We start from the raw sequence: 17,647 nt of genomic DNA on the forward strand, positions 1-17,647 counted from the left end.
ATTTGCATATAAACAATGCAAACTAATAAAGATAAAGCTTTTCGCTGCTTAAATTATCATTTAGGGTGGGTTTTAATTCCCTTATTAGCAGAGTCTCTTTTATCTTGCAATTTGTGTATCTGTCCGACCTTTTGCTAATATATCAAAGTGGTCCCATTTGAAGTTGTGACCAGTTGACTAGTCTCCTCCGCAGCCGTTATTAGGGTCGTCACGCGTGGGGGAGAAGCATTGCGTGACGACCCTAATAATGGCTGCGAAGGAGACTACCAGTTGACGTGACGTGGTCTGCAATAGCAGACGCATGACAGCTACTCGTGATCGATTTAAAATGTTCAGTTTTTCTGTCATGCAATCTATACGTTTTGTTTTTCCAATGTAGAAATCCTGACATGCAGTCCCAACAACTAGCCTTATGCATAACTTTTGACAGTTGGGAGCGGTTGATCCTATCTTTGTAGGGAAATAAAGACTTGATGCGATAAGCGCTTTGGAAAATAACCCTAAGATTAATGCAGCCATAAAACTTATTAATGTAGGTCTTCAGTTGTTTGGTAACAATTTTGCTCTGTACCCCTAAATAAGGTAGAACTAAGATTATTTCCTTTTTAGGGACTGTGGTGGTTGGATTCTTCGATTTGCGTTGCTACCTGTTAATGTTGTAACTGATAACACCCGCAGGTTGCCCTTTTCGCCCGATTGTTTCCTCAATTAACACTTACAACTACAATTTGGCATCATATCTTGCGCGTATACTTCAACCCATCTCCATGAATGAATTCACGATCAAGGACTCGTTTAGTTTTTCGGACTGGGCCAAGACGTATAACCATAACAATGGCCGAGTTTATAATAGAGACAAATTATCCTTCTAGACGGATTATCCGTCAGACGGATAATTCGTCTGAGTATAAATCCTAAGACGAATTTTGACGAATATTTTGTCTACATATACGTTACGCGTTACGCGTGTTACACGACGGATGTTTTGGTGTTGAGCCGAGTGGAAGCTTGGCGAGAGATCAAAAACAATATGGCGGCACTCGTAATGTTGCTGACAAACAAATGGCGAAGAAAAGCATTAGACTGGCGGTGTATCAGAGACGAACATCCTCTGTGAGGCGTATGCCTGAGCTGGAGAATAACTTAATGAACTTCATGTTACCCTTTTCTCTTGCTAATCTCGCTCAAGATAGGAAAACAAGTAGAGATGAGATAAGAAACAAGAAATGGTGGGAAGACGGCCTTCAAAACTGGTCGGAGTCGCAGTTCAAGAAAAGACTTCGAGTTAATCGAGACACCGTTCATTTTATTCTTGGAGAAATTGAAGATTTAATATAGAAACCAGTTCTTCTCATGCGGAAACTTCGTCAAAAAACCGTCTACGTTTCCGTCTAGATATAAATTTAGAGACGGATTATCCGTCTAAGACGATTCATCCGTCTGTTAGCGTGTCTTGAAGACGTGCTAACAGACGAATCAGACTCGGACGAGTTTTGCTGCATAATTCGTCTTCGTACCGAATTTATATTTGGACGAATTATCGTCTCTGACGGATAATTCGTCTCTAGTATAAATTCGGCCAATGAAATGATGTGCTCGTTTGACGTTAGTTCATTGTTTACAAACGTTCCACTTGATGAGACAGTACAAACTGTATGCCCTCCCCGATCCACCAAAACTGCCCCGCTCAGTCTTGAAAGTTCTGCTGGAGTTTGCCATAAAGAAGAGTCATTTCATATTTGATGACGAGTACTATGACCAAATTGATAGTGTGGCTGTGGACTCTCCTTTAGGTCTTGTTTTGGCCAACATCTTTATGTGCCATTTTGAAGAAAAATGGGTTCGTAATAACAACGCTCGCCCTTCCATTTGGTTTCGATACGTTGGCGATACTTTCACCTTGTTCGACAGTAAAAACACAGCAACTCAGTTTCTACACTACCTCAATAACTGACACGCAAGTATTAAATTCACCGTTAAATTTGAAGATAACAGTACAATCCCTTTCCTGGACATTCTCATCAAACGCCACAGTCATACTTTCTCAACATCTATTCACCGAAAGAAGACCTTTACTAGCCTGTACACAAAATGGGACTTCTTCACACCTAGGAAATGCAAAGTAAACCTCATCAGAACTCTCGCTTTTCGTTGTTTCCGCATTTGTTCGTCACCTTCTCTTTTGCGCTCTTGTTTGAATGAACTGAGGAAGTTGTTGTTACAAAATGGATACCCTGCAGGTGTTATCAATTACAACATTAATGATGTTCTGAACAGGCAGCAACGCAAACCAAAGAATCCAACCACGAGAGTCCCTAAAAAGGAAATAATCTTAGTTCTACCTTATTTAGGCGTACAAAGCGAAATTGTTACCAAACAACTGAAGACCTGCATTAATAAGTTTTATAATATGGCTGCATTAATCTTAAGGGTTATTTTCCAAAGCGCTTATCGCATCAAGTCTTTATTTCCGTACTAAGATAGGATCAAACGTTCCCAACTGTCAAAAGTTGTGTGTAAGGCTAGTTGTTGGTACTGCCAGGATTTCTACATTGGAAAAACAAAACGTAGATTGCATGACAGAAAAACTAAACATTTTAAATCGATCAGGAGTAGCTGTCATGCTTCTGCTATTGCAGACCACGTCACGTCAACTTGTCAGAACTTCAAATGGGACCACTTCGATATATTAGCAAAAGGTCGGACAGATACACATTGCAAGATAAAAGAGACTCTGCTAATAGGGGAATTAAAACCCACCCTAAATGATAACGTAAGCAGCGAAAAGCTTTATCTTTATTAGTTTGCATTGTTTATATGCAAATTTTTCTCAGCTTCTGTCATTGTAATTGTTAATTAGTTACTTATTTTAAATTGAAATTTAGTTGTTACTTCTATTCCTAACGGTCACTTCTGAAAATGTATGTTGAAACATACGAAACGTCAAGTAAATGGTCTATTGTCTGAAATTGCTTCGCATTTCCTTCATAGAAAGTGTCATCTAATCAATTGATTACAATTATTTAGAGAGCAAGCCACAACAGCCTCCGCTGGTTTTCATGCAGGTCCTCAATCCCGCCGAACTAGAATTTGGAGATTTTGGTTTTTCAAGAGGGAGCCGATAACTGCAATTCCCGAAGAAAAACTGTCGGAGCAAAGCGAGATCCAACAACAGACTCAACCCACTTGTGGCACAGGGCTGGTATCATTCTCGTCCCCAGAGCCCACGATCCTTCTGGCCTGCGGCAGGGATCGAGAGCTCTGGCGGGACCCGATTTTCTGAACATGCGCAGAGTATTCGTTTCGTATTCTCAGCCAGCCAGATTTGCCAGATTTGACGGGAAGTCCGTGAATCGCGGACTTCCGGTGTTGGACCAGCCCAGAGCTCTCGATCCCTGCCGCAGGCCAGAAGGATCGTGAGCGCTGGGGACGAGAATGGGCCGGTATCGAACTCAGTCAACATTGGTGGGAGGTAAGCGCTCTCACCACTGCGCTCCATGGAAGCTTAAGGCCCTAAGCAATCTTCCGAAATTCTCCTTTGATTTTCTGTATTCTTGACATGTTTGTTCGGTAATTTTGTTAAGTCTCAAATATCGGCGGGTATGCTTGGCAATATTCGTATGATCTCGGGTGATCATGATCTTCTGAAACTTTTAAAAGATTCCGAAAAATCTTCGGAAACTTTCCGTGTTTTCATTCACTCTTTGAAAGATCTCTGATGATGTTCGACTTCGGATGATCCCGTAGGAGCGAAGATTTTCTCGCCTGCTGGTCGCGCAAAAATTGGGGCGAGAGCAAAACCTCGACGTAGAGGGGGTGGCAACTATTTTGTTCTTACGGGAAGGATTGGTACGCGGGCTTCGATAAAGTTGTATCACTTCTCTGATGGTCTGTACTTTATTTATGGCTTCCACCCTTTTATATGTCATAAATTTATTCATTCATTCGTTAATCTCTGCTCCAGTATTATAGGGACACACAAGCGAAAAATCCGATCTCTTGATTTTGATGGGGAATTTTATAATTATCCAACGAAAACATAACGTCTTTTAGCAGCGTACCTGAAAAGACCTGATAACTTCTTGCTGACAAAGCGCGTCATGTAGTGAATCACGTGAATAAACACAGGAAACCTATCTGAAATAGCCATGGAAAGTCATACATTTCGACAGACACGACGAGGTAATTTTTTAACATTGCCGCTGCACACTTTACATTCCGATAGATTCTCGTGTTTCAGCGATGTTGTCTCTCAGACTTCTGTTTACAACTCTTGATGTAAAAGTGTAACGTGACTACTGGTCACGCAGTAAGTCATACGTTTAGTTCAGTCAGTGATTAAACTGGATTTTTGCAGGATAAGGTAATGTAAGTACTAACCACACACTTTTTATCCCGAAAGATTTCTCGTGTTTCAGGTCCTTTCAGCGATGTTGCTTCTCAAAGGTCCGCTGTAACCCTTTGATGTAAAACCGCGTTCCGTTGAGTGTTGCGTGACCACTAGTTCCGAAATACATAACACGTTGTTTGCTGACACCGGATATATGCACTGTGACCAAAACCACACCTCTCATTTTAAACTCGACTGTACTACGGTTAACCCTGTACTACGAACCAGAAGCAAAATGAGGGCCGCACTCTTCTTAGTTGCAATCTTGCTTGCAGTAGCAACAGTTTCCTCCAAGTCAATCAGCTACGGAAAGTGCACAGCGCCGGGTACCACACCAGAAAATGGAGAAATCAGCGCCATCGATGTGATTCCCTGCGACGAAGACCCCTGTGTCCTCAAACGAGGAGGAAATACGACCGTCACAATCAACTTCATCCCGCACGAAGCTGTCACAGCCTCCAAGGTTTACGCATGGGTTTTTTTCGGACTTGAGCCCTTTGCTCTACCCGTTCCGAGCTCTGATGCTTGCCAAGGACACGGGTTGACTTGCCCGCTCAAGAGCGGAAGCCAGGTGGAATTTGTGTACGCTATGTTCATCTCGGAGGATTTTCCAACCGGTTCGTTGAAGCTGGATGCGGGTTTGAACGATCAGAATGGCAAATCTATAATCTGCGGTAAAGTTGCGTTGGAGCTGGTGTGAACTTAAATGAATGTTAAGAACGATTTTGTGTGACAACTCAGTATCGATCGTATTTTTTAACCTTGTGAATTGTTATTTTGAAACTGAAATTTTGCTATCCTGCTCCCGTTGTCAAAATGAAGGAAATAAAAACTATGTTCCAGCCCTTACTGTAACTTGTGATTACAGTTTTTTCAGTTTTAGGTTGAGTCGGGAACAGCTGAGATTGCGTGACGAGTGAAAATAACGCAACAGTTGATTGCGGTCCAAGTTCGCTCTCGGCTGGTCTTCAACGTGGCCTGGCGGTCAGATTATTTCCAAGCGTTTCAACGTCAGTTAGAGACTAAATTTAATATGGACGGAGAAATTTTAAATCTTATTCATACCAGATAACCCTCATGTCCAGAGATTACCTTAAAAATCTTTTACAAGCTTCATGTGTGTTATAATCACCTAGTTTATTTCCGGGAAAGGAGGTGTTTCGTTTCCTGCTCTCGTACCAGGCCAGGGCTGGAGATAGAAGCGGGGGATAGGGGTGCTTTGATTCAGGCTCCCATTGTTCGAGATATTCTTTTCTCTGTTTGTTTTCTTTGTACTGCCGGGCGATCAACTTTCATATGCATGAGCCATGGGGCGGAAGAAAAACAAAATCTAGTAGCATGGCCTTTTAGCAGAGAACTGAGAGTAAACAAAGGATTTCGGAAGAAAGGAAATATGCTCCACACACATACTTTTTTAAAAAACTAAATATAATACTATAAAAGTCAAAATACTGATATCAGTGTTCTGTGTTGTTCATGTTTGACGACTACCACTCTATCAGTATCTCCTAAACTGCGCTTTTATTTTAAAGCATTTAAACTATCATATTGAGATTACAGCAATAAACGCAAAAGGCTGCTTTTTCACACGAGCACATTTCACTATTCTAAACAGACAACACAACGAAACAAGACAATTCTGTGACAGACTGAATATTCCCGTGAAAAATTCGGTCTAATACATCACTTTTAAGTCGTTTCTAAGACTGTGCCAATGTTTTCACCGCAGGCGGTCTAGAAGTATTAAAACATTTCCAGCAATCAGCTGCTTCCCACATCCTTTCCATCCTCCACCTGTTAGTTGGGTCACGCAAAGCTCCTCTCCAGAGTGAGGAAAAGCTACGTGGTGTTCCAAACAATGATAGCGCGAAAAACTGGCAAGATACTCGCTAACTGAAGTTTGATTAACTGACTGAGAACGGCAAAGGAGTGCAGATGAATTCCGAAGCTTTTGTTATTTGAAGCGAGATACAAGTGGAATAAAAAGAACGCAAGTAATAAAATACAGTTTTGTGAAAATCCTTGTTGAAGTACATAGATACTTTCTGCTTCATGTTGTCCAATCAGAAATAAGGATAACCATCCAGTTACAACTGGGGAACGTCGCGATACCGCTGCGAAAGGTCGCGGGCTCAGTCAGGGAGACATGTTTTCATACAAAGAGAGATTTTCTACAAAGGTAAGAACAGTGTGTCATAATTCAATTGGTGCAGTGACGAACAAATGAGGAGAGACCTTCTGAAGAGAGCTGCTCCATAACTTAACAAGGACTTTTCCTTACATGGTACATCACTACCCTTTGTTCCGAAGACGACAAACATTTTGCATGTGAGGTTCTTGTCTAGCCGAGCTCTTCGTTATTTTACTCAGAAATACTTAGTAAGACCATGCGAAGCTCTTTACAAAGTGTTAATTTTCGTTCGCTTCCATCTCCTCGACTTCATTTACAACTGGTGATCCTTGTTCCTTCAATTCGCCCGCATCCTCAGTGCCATTTTTTTCTTCTTCTTCTTTGTCATCGCTTTGTTCAGCTTCTTCCTCTTCCTCTGGTGGTTGTGGAATGTTGGCTATGTACTAAAAAGAAATCGTGTCGTGTTAAATGTTTTAATTACGTTATAACATCACATGAGTCTTGCAGAAAATTTCAAGACCGAAAACAGGGCTAAGACCTGGGTTACTGTTTGTGCCACATGGAATGAAGAAAAAATGATACGGTCCACATATTGAAAGCTACGAAGCCAAGGAACTTGACCACAAGCTTCAGACGTTTTTTTTTTCGAGGAGAGAAAGAATGATGGTTCGGACTACGAACCAGATAGTTTGCAGATGATGATAGCGTCCATGGGATCCGTTTCTCGAAAGCCTCGGAACTATTCGGGCCCGCAAACCATTTTTTGTGAATGTATCTACAAACAGAGAGGTGCATACACCTAAAACTTCTTGTATGAAGGGAACCTCTGTTTCTATTAAGAATATGCGAACAAAACAGCTCAGTAATCATAAGGTTTGAGATCTTGCTACGGCTTTTCTGGTGCGAAAACTTTTCGGTACCCTGGAGAAACGGGCCCCTGGACCGTCATTTGAAGGAAGCTGGTAGTAGCATTTCCGTTGCCAAGAACACACTGGTTGTCAACAGTCGTGAAGAAGTGGAAAGAGAAGATCGCTTTCTCCGCGAACAGGACTACGGCAAACGTTCCCGTGCGTCAAAGGCACTAAGCAATGGAGTGGAAGTACTGTTATGGTTAAAAGGGCTCCTTAGCCACATTTTGACGCAGCATTTCGGATTACGAGGCTGCCAGAAGCACCACGACATGTACTGTCAACGATTTTTCATCGAGTAAAGATGACAATAGAAACGAGAACAAAGTGCACAACTGATGTAAGCTCATATGGTCAGGCATGCAATTAAGTCTAACTAACGCCGTCCTCTTCAAGATGTTGGCCTTTCCTCTGCTGTGGAACACACGCTGACGATAAATGAAGAGCGGTTGATGACAATCAACAAATTTCCATGGCTTGTCACGTGACCATCAATTAACAACAGCCAAAGGTTTCTCGAGCCGGGGTGCAGGCAGAATCAATTGTAGATGATTATTAAACTTTGATTGATAAGCCTGTTAAAAACTTTCACTCTATAGAACTGAGATTTACAGACATTCGAGTACAGTTTCCATCACAGTTGAATCTGAGTGATGTTTGAGCAATCACATGTTCACATGTTGTTGTAAAGCCAATCAAATGCGCGTGACTAAATAAAAATATGTATGTTACATAAAATGGGAAATTTCTTTGCCTTGTAGTATAAACAAATATAAAAAAAACATAGTTTAGTTGGGGTATTTGGGATAAATACCGGCTCGTGATGTTTCAAAACTCCCCAAATATCACTCGCCGCGTCGGCCAGTGATATTTTGTTAAATTTTGAAATATCACTCGAGGTATTTATCCCAAATACCCCAACGAAACCCTGCTATTTCTAATAAAAATTAAACCACGACGTAGTCTAAATGCGTCACGTTATTTAAAGATGATTCTGAGTCCGTACCGCGCTCTCTCGATGGTTTATTTAGGTTTTTTTTTCATCCACAACCCCCTATTATTCGCAACTACTTGCATGAACAAAATTCAAAGTTTTATGTCAACCTCCATTACGAATGCGAAGCTTTATTCAGTTTGGTCTTTCTGATTTTACCGGATGACACAACGTTGTATATCAAAGCAACCATTGGACAAAATTTAAAATACCATAAGGATAAGGTTAGCGGTTGGTAATGAATAACATCGATTTGCATGCCATCAACTGAGACTCACAAACATTGTGGAACTGGGATTGCGTAGTACGGACTTGGAATCATTTTTAAGTCGCACATTATGGGCTGTTGCTGGTTTTCACTGTCACGCCAATAAAAATCAAAATCGTAATCATTTAATAAATTAAGTCAAGAATCTAGGATATGATAGATGATTGATATATAAACAACTTCATCACGAGTTAGGTCTGTGCGGTTTTCCATTCGCGCGTTATTCGGAGAATTGTTTCACCCAAATTTATAAACCTTTATATGGAGACGCTATGTTGGTGTCCATCCTGAAAAAAAAGTCATTGAGGTTTTGCTATTGAAACGAAGTCATTACTCTAGAGTTCCGAAACATTGAAATTAATACATCTGCTAGTCAAAGTGGAAGCAAAAACTTTAGCTGTAACGCACCTTTAGACCTACGCGAGAGCTTTTTCAGGCAGCTACAATGTCACGCAACGCATAAACTAAAAATTCAGAGGGATTGATAACTTTTAATTTGGAAAATGATGCCGTCACAAACCGGCCATAAATCATCAAGTGACATATTTAAATTGCATCATGACATAACATAAATGATGATTGCATATTAAAATTGAATCAATAAGTAGTATAATAAAAATTTAACCATTTCATACTTTTAATGATGATTGCATAGTTAAATTGAACCATTTCATAATAGAAATGATTGCACATTTATATATATTGCACCATTGCAAAACATGATGATTGCATGCATATTTAAATTGAACTATTAGTTCATAATATAAATAATTACTCCTTATTTATATAGATTACCCCATGACTGCATATTTATATTAATTGAGCTGTTTCATAATTAATATAAATGGTGATTGTATTATTCAATTAAACCTCTGCATAATGTTCATGATAATTGTCCTTTTAAACTGAACCATTATGTTTGGAAAGGGGGAGATCTTACAATACTGGAAGGATTTTGCGCTTGAGTATTTTTCCTCGGGGAAGGTGGGGCGGGGGCTAAAAGAAACCTAACCGTGCTTACGGAAACTACCACAGTGTTTATTAAGTCAATGGCAGTCAAGATCATTTTGTTGGCTTCACCTAAATTCCTCGTGTCTGCGCAGGTAGCCGGAAAACCGTTTTTCTTGTCACTAAGCAGTTCGTTTTAGCAACAAGGTATCCGGTTGTTTAACTTTTAACTCTTTCTCTTTTTTTAGAAATTATTCCCGTTTGTGAGAAAAATGAAAATGAAATAGATTTTTCCCCAATCACACTGTATCAGGATAAACATGTTTCCTGTCATACTGACGAAGCATTAACTAAGAGTGTAATTTTACTAATTTTGATCGTTTTAGGAGAGGATTATCGGGTATATAAGGAGGTTTTCAGTTTACCGATCATCAGTTTAGAAAGTTTTCAAGAATTTACAAGCAAGATACAAGAAGAGAAAAATATCAAGAGAAGAAGTTCAAAACAGCATGCCTCTCGTTAATCGATTTCCAACCTACGATCCATACAGGTAAATTTCAAATCATTTTCTAAGGAATTAAGCTTCCAGCAGTTTTATGCCCTTTGTGAAACTTTTCTATCGCAACGGCTAAGGACGATTTTAGCACTGATCTTTTATGTCTGTCCATGCTGTAGAGTTGGTTTGTGGTTGCAGCTAAAAACATGTCATTTTACAAGAAGTTTATAGCTCTGCTGGACTACATAGAATTTACAAATATAATTTAGTAGATTGTTTAATCTCCAAATTCAAACTTTTGTATAATATTATAAAGAAATATTCAAATATTACAAAATAGATTCCATTTTGTAAACTTTTAGGAGACGTAAATTCGTTCAGAAAATATTATGTGTCAAGAGCATTTATATCCCTAACTTAAGCGTTTAATTCATTCGTTATAAATTTGCCATTGCAGTTACTACAACCGAGCTCCTAGAGGCTATGGTAATTTCTTTGATTTGTGGAGAGAAACTGTTCTAGTTAGCGCTTACGAACAGCGAAAAGCAAACTCTTGCAACCAACGAGCCACGGAAAAGCCTTACCAAGGAACAATAAAGATCGCTTGTGTGCTGATTGGGCATTACCACCCTGAAGAAATCTCGCTTGAGGTAGATAGCGAAAAGATCATCTTACATGGCCAGCACGAGCTCCAACGAGAAGATGGATTCGATAAGAACGAGTTCGTGAGAGTCTTCAAACTTCCTCCAGATGTCGACCCGACAACTGTCACGTCACGAATTAACCCAGATAACGGTGTTCTCTTAATCGAGGGCACAAAACAAGCGGAAGACAAAGCGAACGACGGTAAATTTGAGGCCAAGTTGAATTTCAGAGGTTTCAAACCAGAAGAGATCAAGCTCCATCTCCGTGGAAATATGCTGACCGTCACTGGAATGCAGGAATCTGAACGTCATCAGTCACGTAACACGTACAGTCGTTGTATTGTGCTGCCCGATGACGTAGATCCCAGATCGGTGACGTCATGTTTGTCAAAAGAAGGCCTGCTGACGATAAAAGCGTCACGTGATCCAGCCAAGTTGTCCCGCAAGAGTTCCGATGACATCACCATCACCAGGGGAACAAATGAGCAACCAAAAGAGAAGACGACCAACGCTGATTCGTGAGAACTGCAATCTAGTCATAGACACTGTTAAAAGAGCCAAGAGGTTAATTTTTAGACTTTCATGAAACATGCAATTATTGCTGGTTTTCAGTGTCACGCAATTCAAAATAAATCAAAATAAAAAATCAGAACCGGTCAATAGATTAAGTCCAGAATCTGGGAAATGAAAGAAGGTAAGTGTGGAAAGACTCGCCAAAATTCTGGTCACAGCAATTTTTCTTATGCGACATATGCGGAAAATTTTTTTTCTCAAATTTATAGAGATTTGTATGGAGACGCCATGTTGGTGCCCATCCGTATGGGCACCAACATGGTGGCCGGAAACCAACAGTAACATGTCACTGAGTTTTGCTATAAAAGCGTGAATTTATCCTTCAAGGAACTCTAAAACATTAAAAAATTACTTTTTCTAAGACATAAACTGTTCAGATAGCCAAGTTCCCCGAAATAAGTCACTGTTTTAACCATCATGACAGCTCTCTAGGCTGCCATGTAAATGCCGCTCACGCAAAAGCTTAGAAATTCAAGCGTAGTGTATCACAAAACCAAGGACCCATTCGGAGCGAAAATTTTTATGAATATTAGTTTTCAGTTGTTCTTATACATCATTAAGGTAAAATCTCAGGAGGATCAATAGTTTTGTAGTTCGAATTTTAGTGACGTCATGTGAAAACCAGCTATATATTTTTTTCCCGCTATTTACTTTTGTTTACCAAAAGTAGTTTATTACGCCTAATGTAAAAGTTGGGTTCTGGTGATCTGCCGGCCACATAATAGTCGTAAGATTTCATAACTGAAACGAATGAACTCCGTGTTGCATGTTTTATTAATACTGTTAATTTTCAGAACAATTCATTGCAAATGCATGTGTGAGGTAATTTAGTATAAACTTTTTTTCGTTGTTATTGATTAGATGTTTAGCTGTGTACTCCAATATTGGTGTAATTACAAGCAAGGTGAATTAATGAAATAAATATTTGAAATTTTTTCTGTGTTTCTTTCTGGTCTATTTCGGTAAATTTTAAGTCTTGCAGATATTTGTAACTTACCACCGATGTAATTCAAATGGCATAATTAAATTAAAAGGTTAGAAATAGTTTAAAAGCAAGTTTTTTTCCAACGAACGTAAACAGGGTTGTTTTAAAGACCCTTAGACCTAATGTGGGCCAGGGCTTCTAATCAGATTTTTACAGCATCGCAGAGCAAAGCAGTGAGACCGTGTGTTGTTACTAAATCTCTAATTGGAAAAATGTCTCAAAAGTACTTTGCACATGTGATAGATAAAAAGCTTTTTAAAGTTTTTTTTTAATATTTATTTTCACAACAAACATCAAAACAACACTTAATTCACATAATAATAACATAAAAAAAATTACACGATTCTGATTGGCTGAGAGCAGTGCAGTTGAAGTGTAACACAGTGTAAAAAGTGTAACACCAGTGCAAATTACACATCGTAGTTCTGGATTATGATTGGCTAAAATATAATAGGAAATTTTCTAAGCCAATGATATCAAGTAAAATGATGACGAGAATTTTGTGCAGAAACCCAAGTGTGAAAAAAGTTTTCTCGAATAAGAAAAAATGGCTTCAAGAAAGATCTTCCGGCACTTCCTCCACGTGAATTTTTTCATGTTTAAACTATTAATAACGGCGAGTGCAATTTCACCTTTTTGAAAAACTCACAAATGCAAATTAATTCCAAATTGACCGAGAAAAATCGTATGATTACCTATACAAATTAAATAAAGGAAACCAAATTACGTTAACATAAAATTTACAAAAAGCATTTCGTTACTAATGTAAGCTACTTGGCTGGCATGGCTACTTAGCAACAATGTAAATACTGTTGGCTCTTTTAAAAACTTCTTTTTGCTACTACATAACTTACAAATTAAACATAACAAAATAAGTTGAGCTGTGAAATAATTTAAATTCTGTTTAAGCGGTATATTGCAGAGCTTGTTTCTTGAATGGTTGCAATGCTCTTTTAACGCCTGTAAAAGGTGTTGAGTTTGTGATTTTCCTGTGGTAGACTCGTATGCTTAAAACATAGCACTTCACTATGCTACCTAAATAGATGTTTGATTCCTGTCCAGCCTAAGTACGTAATATTTGATTGCAGGAGCCCATAGTCTGGAATCTCCATCTCTCAATGTGTTTTGCTGCAAATAATATTTTGCTCATGCGTAATTGTACCCAAGCTTGTGTGAAAAAAACGGAAGATTGCTTTCCTGAGCTGTCACAGAGTAATAATATATATATATATATATATATATATATATATATATATATATATATATATATATATATATATATATATAAACAAATTTGTTGATCGAACGATAAAACAATTATTGAACTCGGTAATCGCAAACTATCATGATCAGTGATTTGCCTCAGCCTTCGGCTTCGGAAAAGAATTGATCTGCTCGCCAGTAACAAATCGCAATATTTTGCTCAACGTCGTCCAATAATTATTAAATTTTTGTTGCATTATTTTTGCTTGGCAAAATATCTTTCTTTGGCTCAGTTTTAATTTGCTCCTTTAATCATGCAATCACCATGCATTAAAATTATGCAGTGGTTTCATTTAAATATGGGCCATCATCATTTCTGAATCTAAATATGCGATCATCATGCACATTGTGTAATAATTCTATTTAATATGAAATTCTCACTTCTGTTATGTAATAGTTGAATTTAAATAGTGTATCGCCTTTTCTACTTCCTGATACAATGCAAGTAATGATTCGAGTCTATTTATAGATTGTAATATATTATTTCGAACTATGTAAATGACTCAATGTCTCAATAAAAGTTGTGTAACGGCTTAATGTGTTATGTGATGTTGAATTTAAGTTATGCTGTGGTGATTAGAAAGTTTTAAAATGGCAAATGTTCAGTATTCAAAAACTATTTTTAATCGGCCAATTCAAGTAGCTCAGTTCTTTTTTTTCTATCTCATGAAATTTCTAAAATGTTACCAGCGAGTTATATCTTTTTTTCCAATTAAGGGACCAAAGTGACAGTTTACCAGTGGTTTATTGTTTTGATTCTTTTTATTATATGGCTGAACGGGCTCGCGATTTAAAGGAGAGCTCTAATTGGTTCTTTTAGTGGTTTTAATTTTGTAATACGGACTGTTATTAAAGATGGTCGCTGGCAAATTAATTTCGGCCAGTTGCTTTTTTAATTCATTCAACACAAAAAAAAAAAGAAAAAAGACAAGAGACAAAAAAAAAAAAAAAAAAAAAAAAACAGTTGCAATTTCTTGCATAAATCTGGCTATCTTCGTGTTTAGATGACAGTTTCGTTAAATGTTCACAAAACGGCGAGGATAGCCTGAGAAAAATATATGGCTGGTTTACAGTGTCTCGCCATCAAAAATAAAAATCGTAACTATTCGATGAATTAAGTCAAGAAGCTGGGATATGAAAGATGATTGATATATAAACAACCTCGCCAAGATTTAGGTGGGTGTGGTTTTCGATTCGCGCGTTATTCGGAAAAGTATTTCACTCAAATCTAAGATCGTTTTCACGTGACGTTATCACTTTGTAAAATCCAAAACTAAGGAGCCACCAAAGTTTTTATACTTATCAGGCATGAGAGGCGGTATCTTTTCGTCTGTTTACAATTTTACAGCTCAATAGCGTACTTCGTTTGGAAACCATTGCATTTTGAATTTCAGGGCTATGGAGGTGCGTGACACAAGGCTACCATCGAGTTTGTTCAAAAATGATATATACTTATCTCATGATTTTGAACCTTTTTAGAAGTTAGGAGCATTAGGAATAGTGTTTATGTAAATGCTTGTTTCTTCAGTACTGATAGTCAATCGCCTAGACAAATGTTTCCACTATTTTCCGGCCGCCATATTGTCGTCACATGAAAACCGGCAATTCGAGCTTACATTTCGTACCGCGAATGGATCCCGGAGATGGGCCAAAAACAGCCATTAAAAGAGCCATTATAATTAATGCTTTCTTCATCTTGCCTGTTCGCTCCATATTGGTCTCTTTCTGTTTTTGCAAGTTTATGGATAAGCTTAAGCTTTGTGCATAAACAAGCAAAAATCAAGAAACAACGACTCGACTAAAATACGCCGCTTCAATAACGTACATATTTTAGAAAATTACTCGAGTTCGCAAGAAATATGAAAATGAAACCGTTTTTGTCCAGTCGGCACTGTATCAGCAGAAATCGTTTCTGTCATTCTTACAAAGCAGTGACTAAGGGTTTAATTTTAGTAACGTTTGATCGTTTTAGAAGACGATCGTCGGGTATAAAAGTAGGTTTTCAGTTGACCGATCATCAGTTCAGAAAGTTTTCAAGAAGTTACAAGCAAGATAAAAGAAGAGACAAGGGCAAAGAGAAGAAGTTTAATACAGCACGCCTCTCGTTAACCGATTTCCAACCTACGATCCATACAGGTAAACTTTAAAACCATTTTCGGGGGGTTTGAGCCCTTTGTAAAACAAGGTGTTAGAGCTCTGCATACTGAGCAGCGTAAAATTTACAAATACAATTCAACAGTGCTTAATCTTCAGATTCAAAATTAATATTAAAAATGTATAAATATTACAAAATAGGTTCCACTTTGTAACCTTTTACGGGACGTAAATGCGTGCAGAAAATGTTATGTTTCAAGAAAATATATTACTCTGTCTTTAACGTTTAATTAATTCCATTTTTCTTATTCCAGTTACTACAACCGCGCTCCTGGAGGCTAAGGCGTTTCCTTTGATTTATGGAGAGAAGCTGCTCTAGCTAGTGCTTACGAACAGCAAAAAGCAAACTCCTATCGAGCTATGGAAAGGCCTCACCAGGGAACAATAAAGATCGCTTGTGTACTGATTGGGCATTACCAACCTGAAGAAATCTCGCTTGAGGTAGATAGCGAAAAGATCATCTTACATGGCCAGCATCAATGCGAACAAGAATATGGATTCGATAAGAGCGAGTTCGTGAAAGTCTTCAAACTTCCTCCAGGTGTCGATCCGACTACTGTATCGCTTCACTTTAACCAAGATGGCAGCGTTCTCGTAATCGGGGGCGCAAAACACGTGGAAGACAAAGCGAGCGACGGTAAAATTGAGGCCAAGTTGGATTTCAGTGGTTTCAAACCAGAAGAGATCAAGCTCCAACGCCGCGGAAATATGCTGACCATCACTGGAATACGTCATCAGTCACGTAACACGTACAGTCGTTATCTTGTGCTGCCCGATGACGCAGATCCCAGATCAGTGACGTCATGCCTGTCAAAAGAAGGCCTGCTGACGATAAAAGCGTCACGTGATCCGGCCAAGTTGTCCCGCAAGAGTTCCGATGATATCACCATCACCAGGGAAACAAACGAGCAACCAAAAGAGAAGACGACCAGCACTGATGCGTCTGGAACCGCAATTTAGTTACAGACACTGTTAAAAGAGCAAAGAACTTCAAGTGCCCCTATGATCAAATATTCTCGATATCTATTATTCGTGCAATGTTCCACCCTAATTGTTAATTATAACTTCAACCCGTGTGGTATTGCAGGAATGTAAGAGCCAAAGTTTTTTGTTATTCTTTCTGCGAATTGCTGTACTAATTGTTATTATAATTTCAACCCGTGCGGTATTTTTGAGTAAGTGACGTCATTTACTCCAGCTCTTAACCAAGACTTGATACAAGAAAAATGAATGGCGGCCGTAAATTCTCGGAAATAAAGGTCTAAAAAACTTTATTTAGTTCTAATGTTCGTAATAGATTGAAATTTGGCACGATATCTAGGAGAGACCTATTGTGTACGAAAATGTAAAAGAAAAATGGATATCGAGAATTTGATCTCAGGGTGACTTTAATTTTTAGACTGTGATAAAATGTGCAATTGTATCGGCTTTGTTTGTTTTTTTTTTGTTTTTTTGCTTTTTTTAAATTTATTTATCAAAAGTAGTTAATTACGTCTAATTTGTTATGATCTGCCAGCCACATAATAGTCGTAAGATTTCAGTTGTCGGTTTTTGTTTTCATTTTTGTTGAAACTGAAAAGCAGTTCTTATTGCTTTCTTTATCATATACCGTTAATTTTGGAAACAAAGTTCAGCAAATGCTTGGTTGAGGGCCATTAGTATTAATTTTGTAGCGTTTTAATTACTTGGATGTATTACTGTGTACTGTGTGTATACTGATGTAATTACAAGCAAGGTGAATTAATGAAATAGATATTCACTATTATTTCTATGTTCATTTCTGGTTTATTTTTAAGTCATGCAGATAATTGTAATCCACCAAAATGTTATACAAACAGCACAATTAAATAAAAGACGGTAGCGTATGACCAAAATCAAGACTTTGTTTGTCCG

The 17,647-nt window shown here is 38.3% G+C and overlaps 3 protein-coding genes across 3 annotated transcripts; all 3 read left to right on the forward strand.

The window, feature by feature from the left end:
• Window positions 1-4,549: 4,549 nt before the first annotated feature.
• On the forward strand, window positions 4,550-5,235 carry LOC149111263 (NPC intracellular cholesterol transporter 2-like). Its single transcript, XM_089290827.1, has one exon. The coding sequence runs from the start codon at window positions 4,626-4,628 to the stop codon at window positions 5,088-5,090; it is 465 nt and encodes a 154-aa protein (XP_089146953.1). The 5' UTR covers window positions 4,550-4,625; the 3' UTR covers window positions 5,091-5,235.
• Window positions 5,236-9,885: 4,650 nt separating this feature from the next.
• On the forward strand, window positions 9,886-12,288 carry LOC149111264 (heat shock protein 23-like). Its single transcript, XM_089292805.1, has 2 exons — window positions 9,886-10,189; window positions 10,593-12,288. Exons 1-2 carry the CDS (start codon window positions 10,149-10,151, stop codon window positions 11,299-11,301), a joined length of 750 nt encoding a protein of 249 aa, XP_089148931.1. The 5' UTR covers window positions 9,886-10,148; the 3' UTR covers window positions 11,302-12,288.
• A 3,309-nt stretch (window positions 12,289-15,597) lies between these two features.
• Window positions 15,598-17,628, forward strand: LOC149111265 (uncharacterized). Its single transcript, XM_089292693.1, has 2 exons — window positions 15,598-15,736; window positions 16,009-17,628. The coding sequence occupies exon 2, from the start codon at window positions 16,115-16,117 to the stop codon at window positions 16,712-16,714; it is 600 nt and encodes a 199-aa protein (XP_089148819.1). The 5' UTR covers window positions 15,598-15,736; window positions 16,009-16,114; the 3' UTR covers window positions 16,715-17,628.
• Window positions 17,629-17,647: the final 19 nt, after the last annotated feature.

The sequence above is a fragment of the Orbicella faveolata genome, unplaced genomic scaffold, assembly GCF_042242905.1.
Source record: "Orbicella faveolata isolate gen_17 unplaced genomic scaffold, um_ofav_v1 contig_24, whole genome shotgun sequence".
Classification (NCBI taxonomy): domain Eukaryota; kingdom Metazoa; phylum Cnidaria; class Anthozoa; order Scleractinia; family Merulinidae; genus Orbicella; species Orbicella faveolata.

Bases quoted from the DNA above. Each gene is read 5' to 3' on its own strand.
- LOC149111263 (XM_089290827.1), top strand. From the start codon at position 4,626: ATGAGGGCCGCACTCTTCTTAGTTGCAATCTTGCTTGCAGTAGCAACA.
- LOC149111264 (XM_089292805.1), top strand. From the start codon at position 10,149: ATGCCTCTCGTTAATCGATTTCCAACCTACGATCCATACAG. The intron at 10,190-10,592 runs GTAAATTTCAAA...TTGCCATTGCAG, and splicing joins CCAACCTACGATCCATACAG to TTACTACAACCGAGCTCCTA.
- LOC149111265 (XM_089292693.1), top strand. From the start codon at position 16,115: ATGGAAAGGCCTCACCAGGGAACAATAAAGATCGCTTGTGTACTGATT.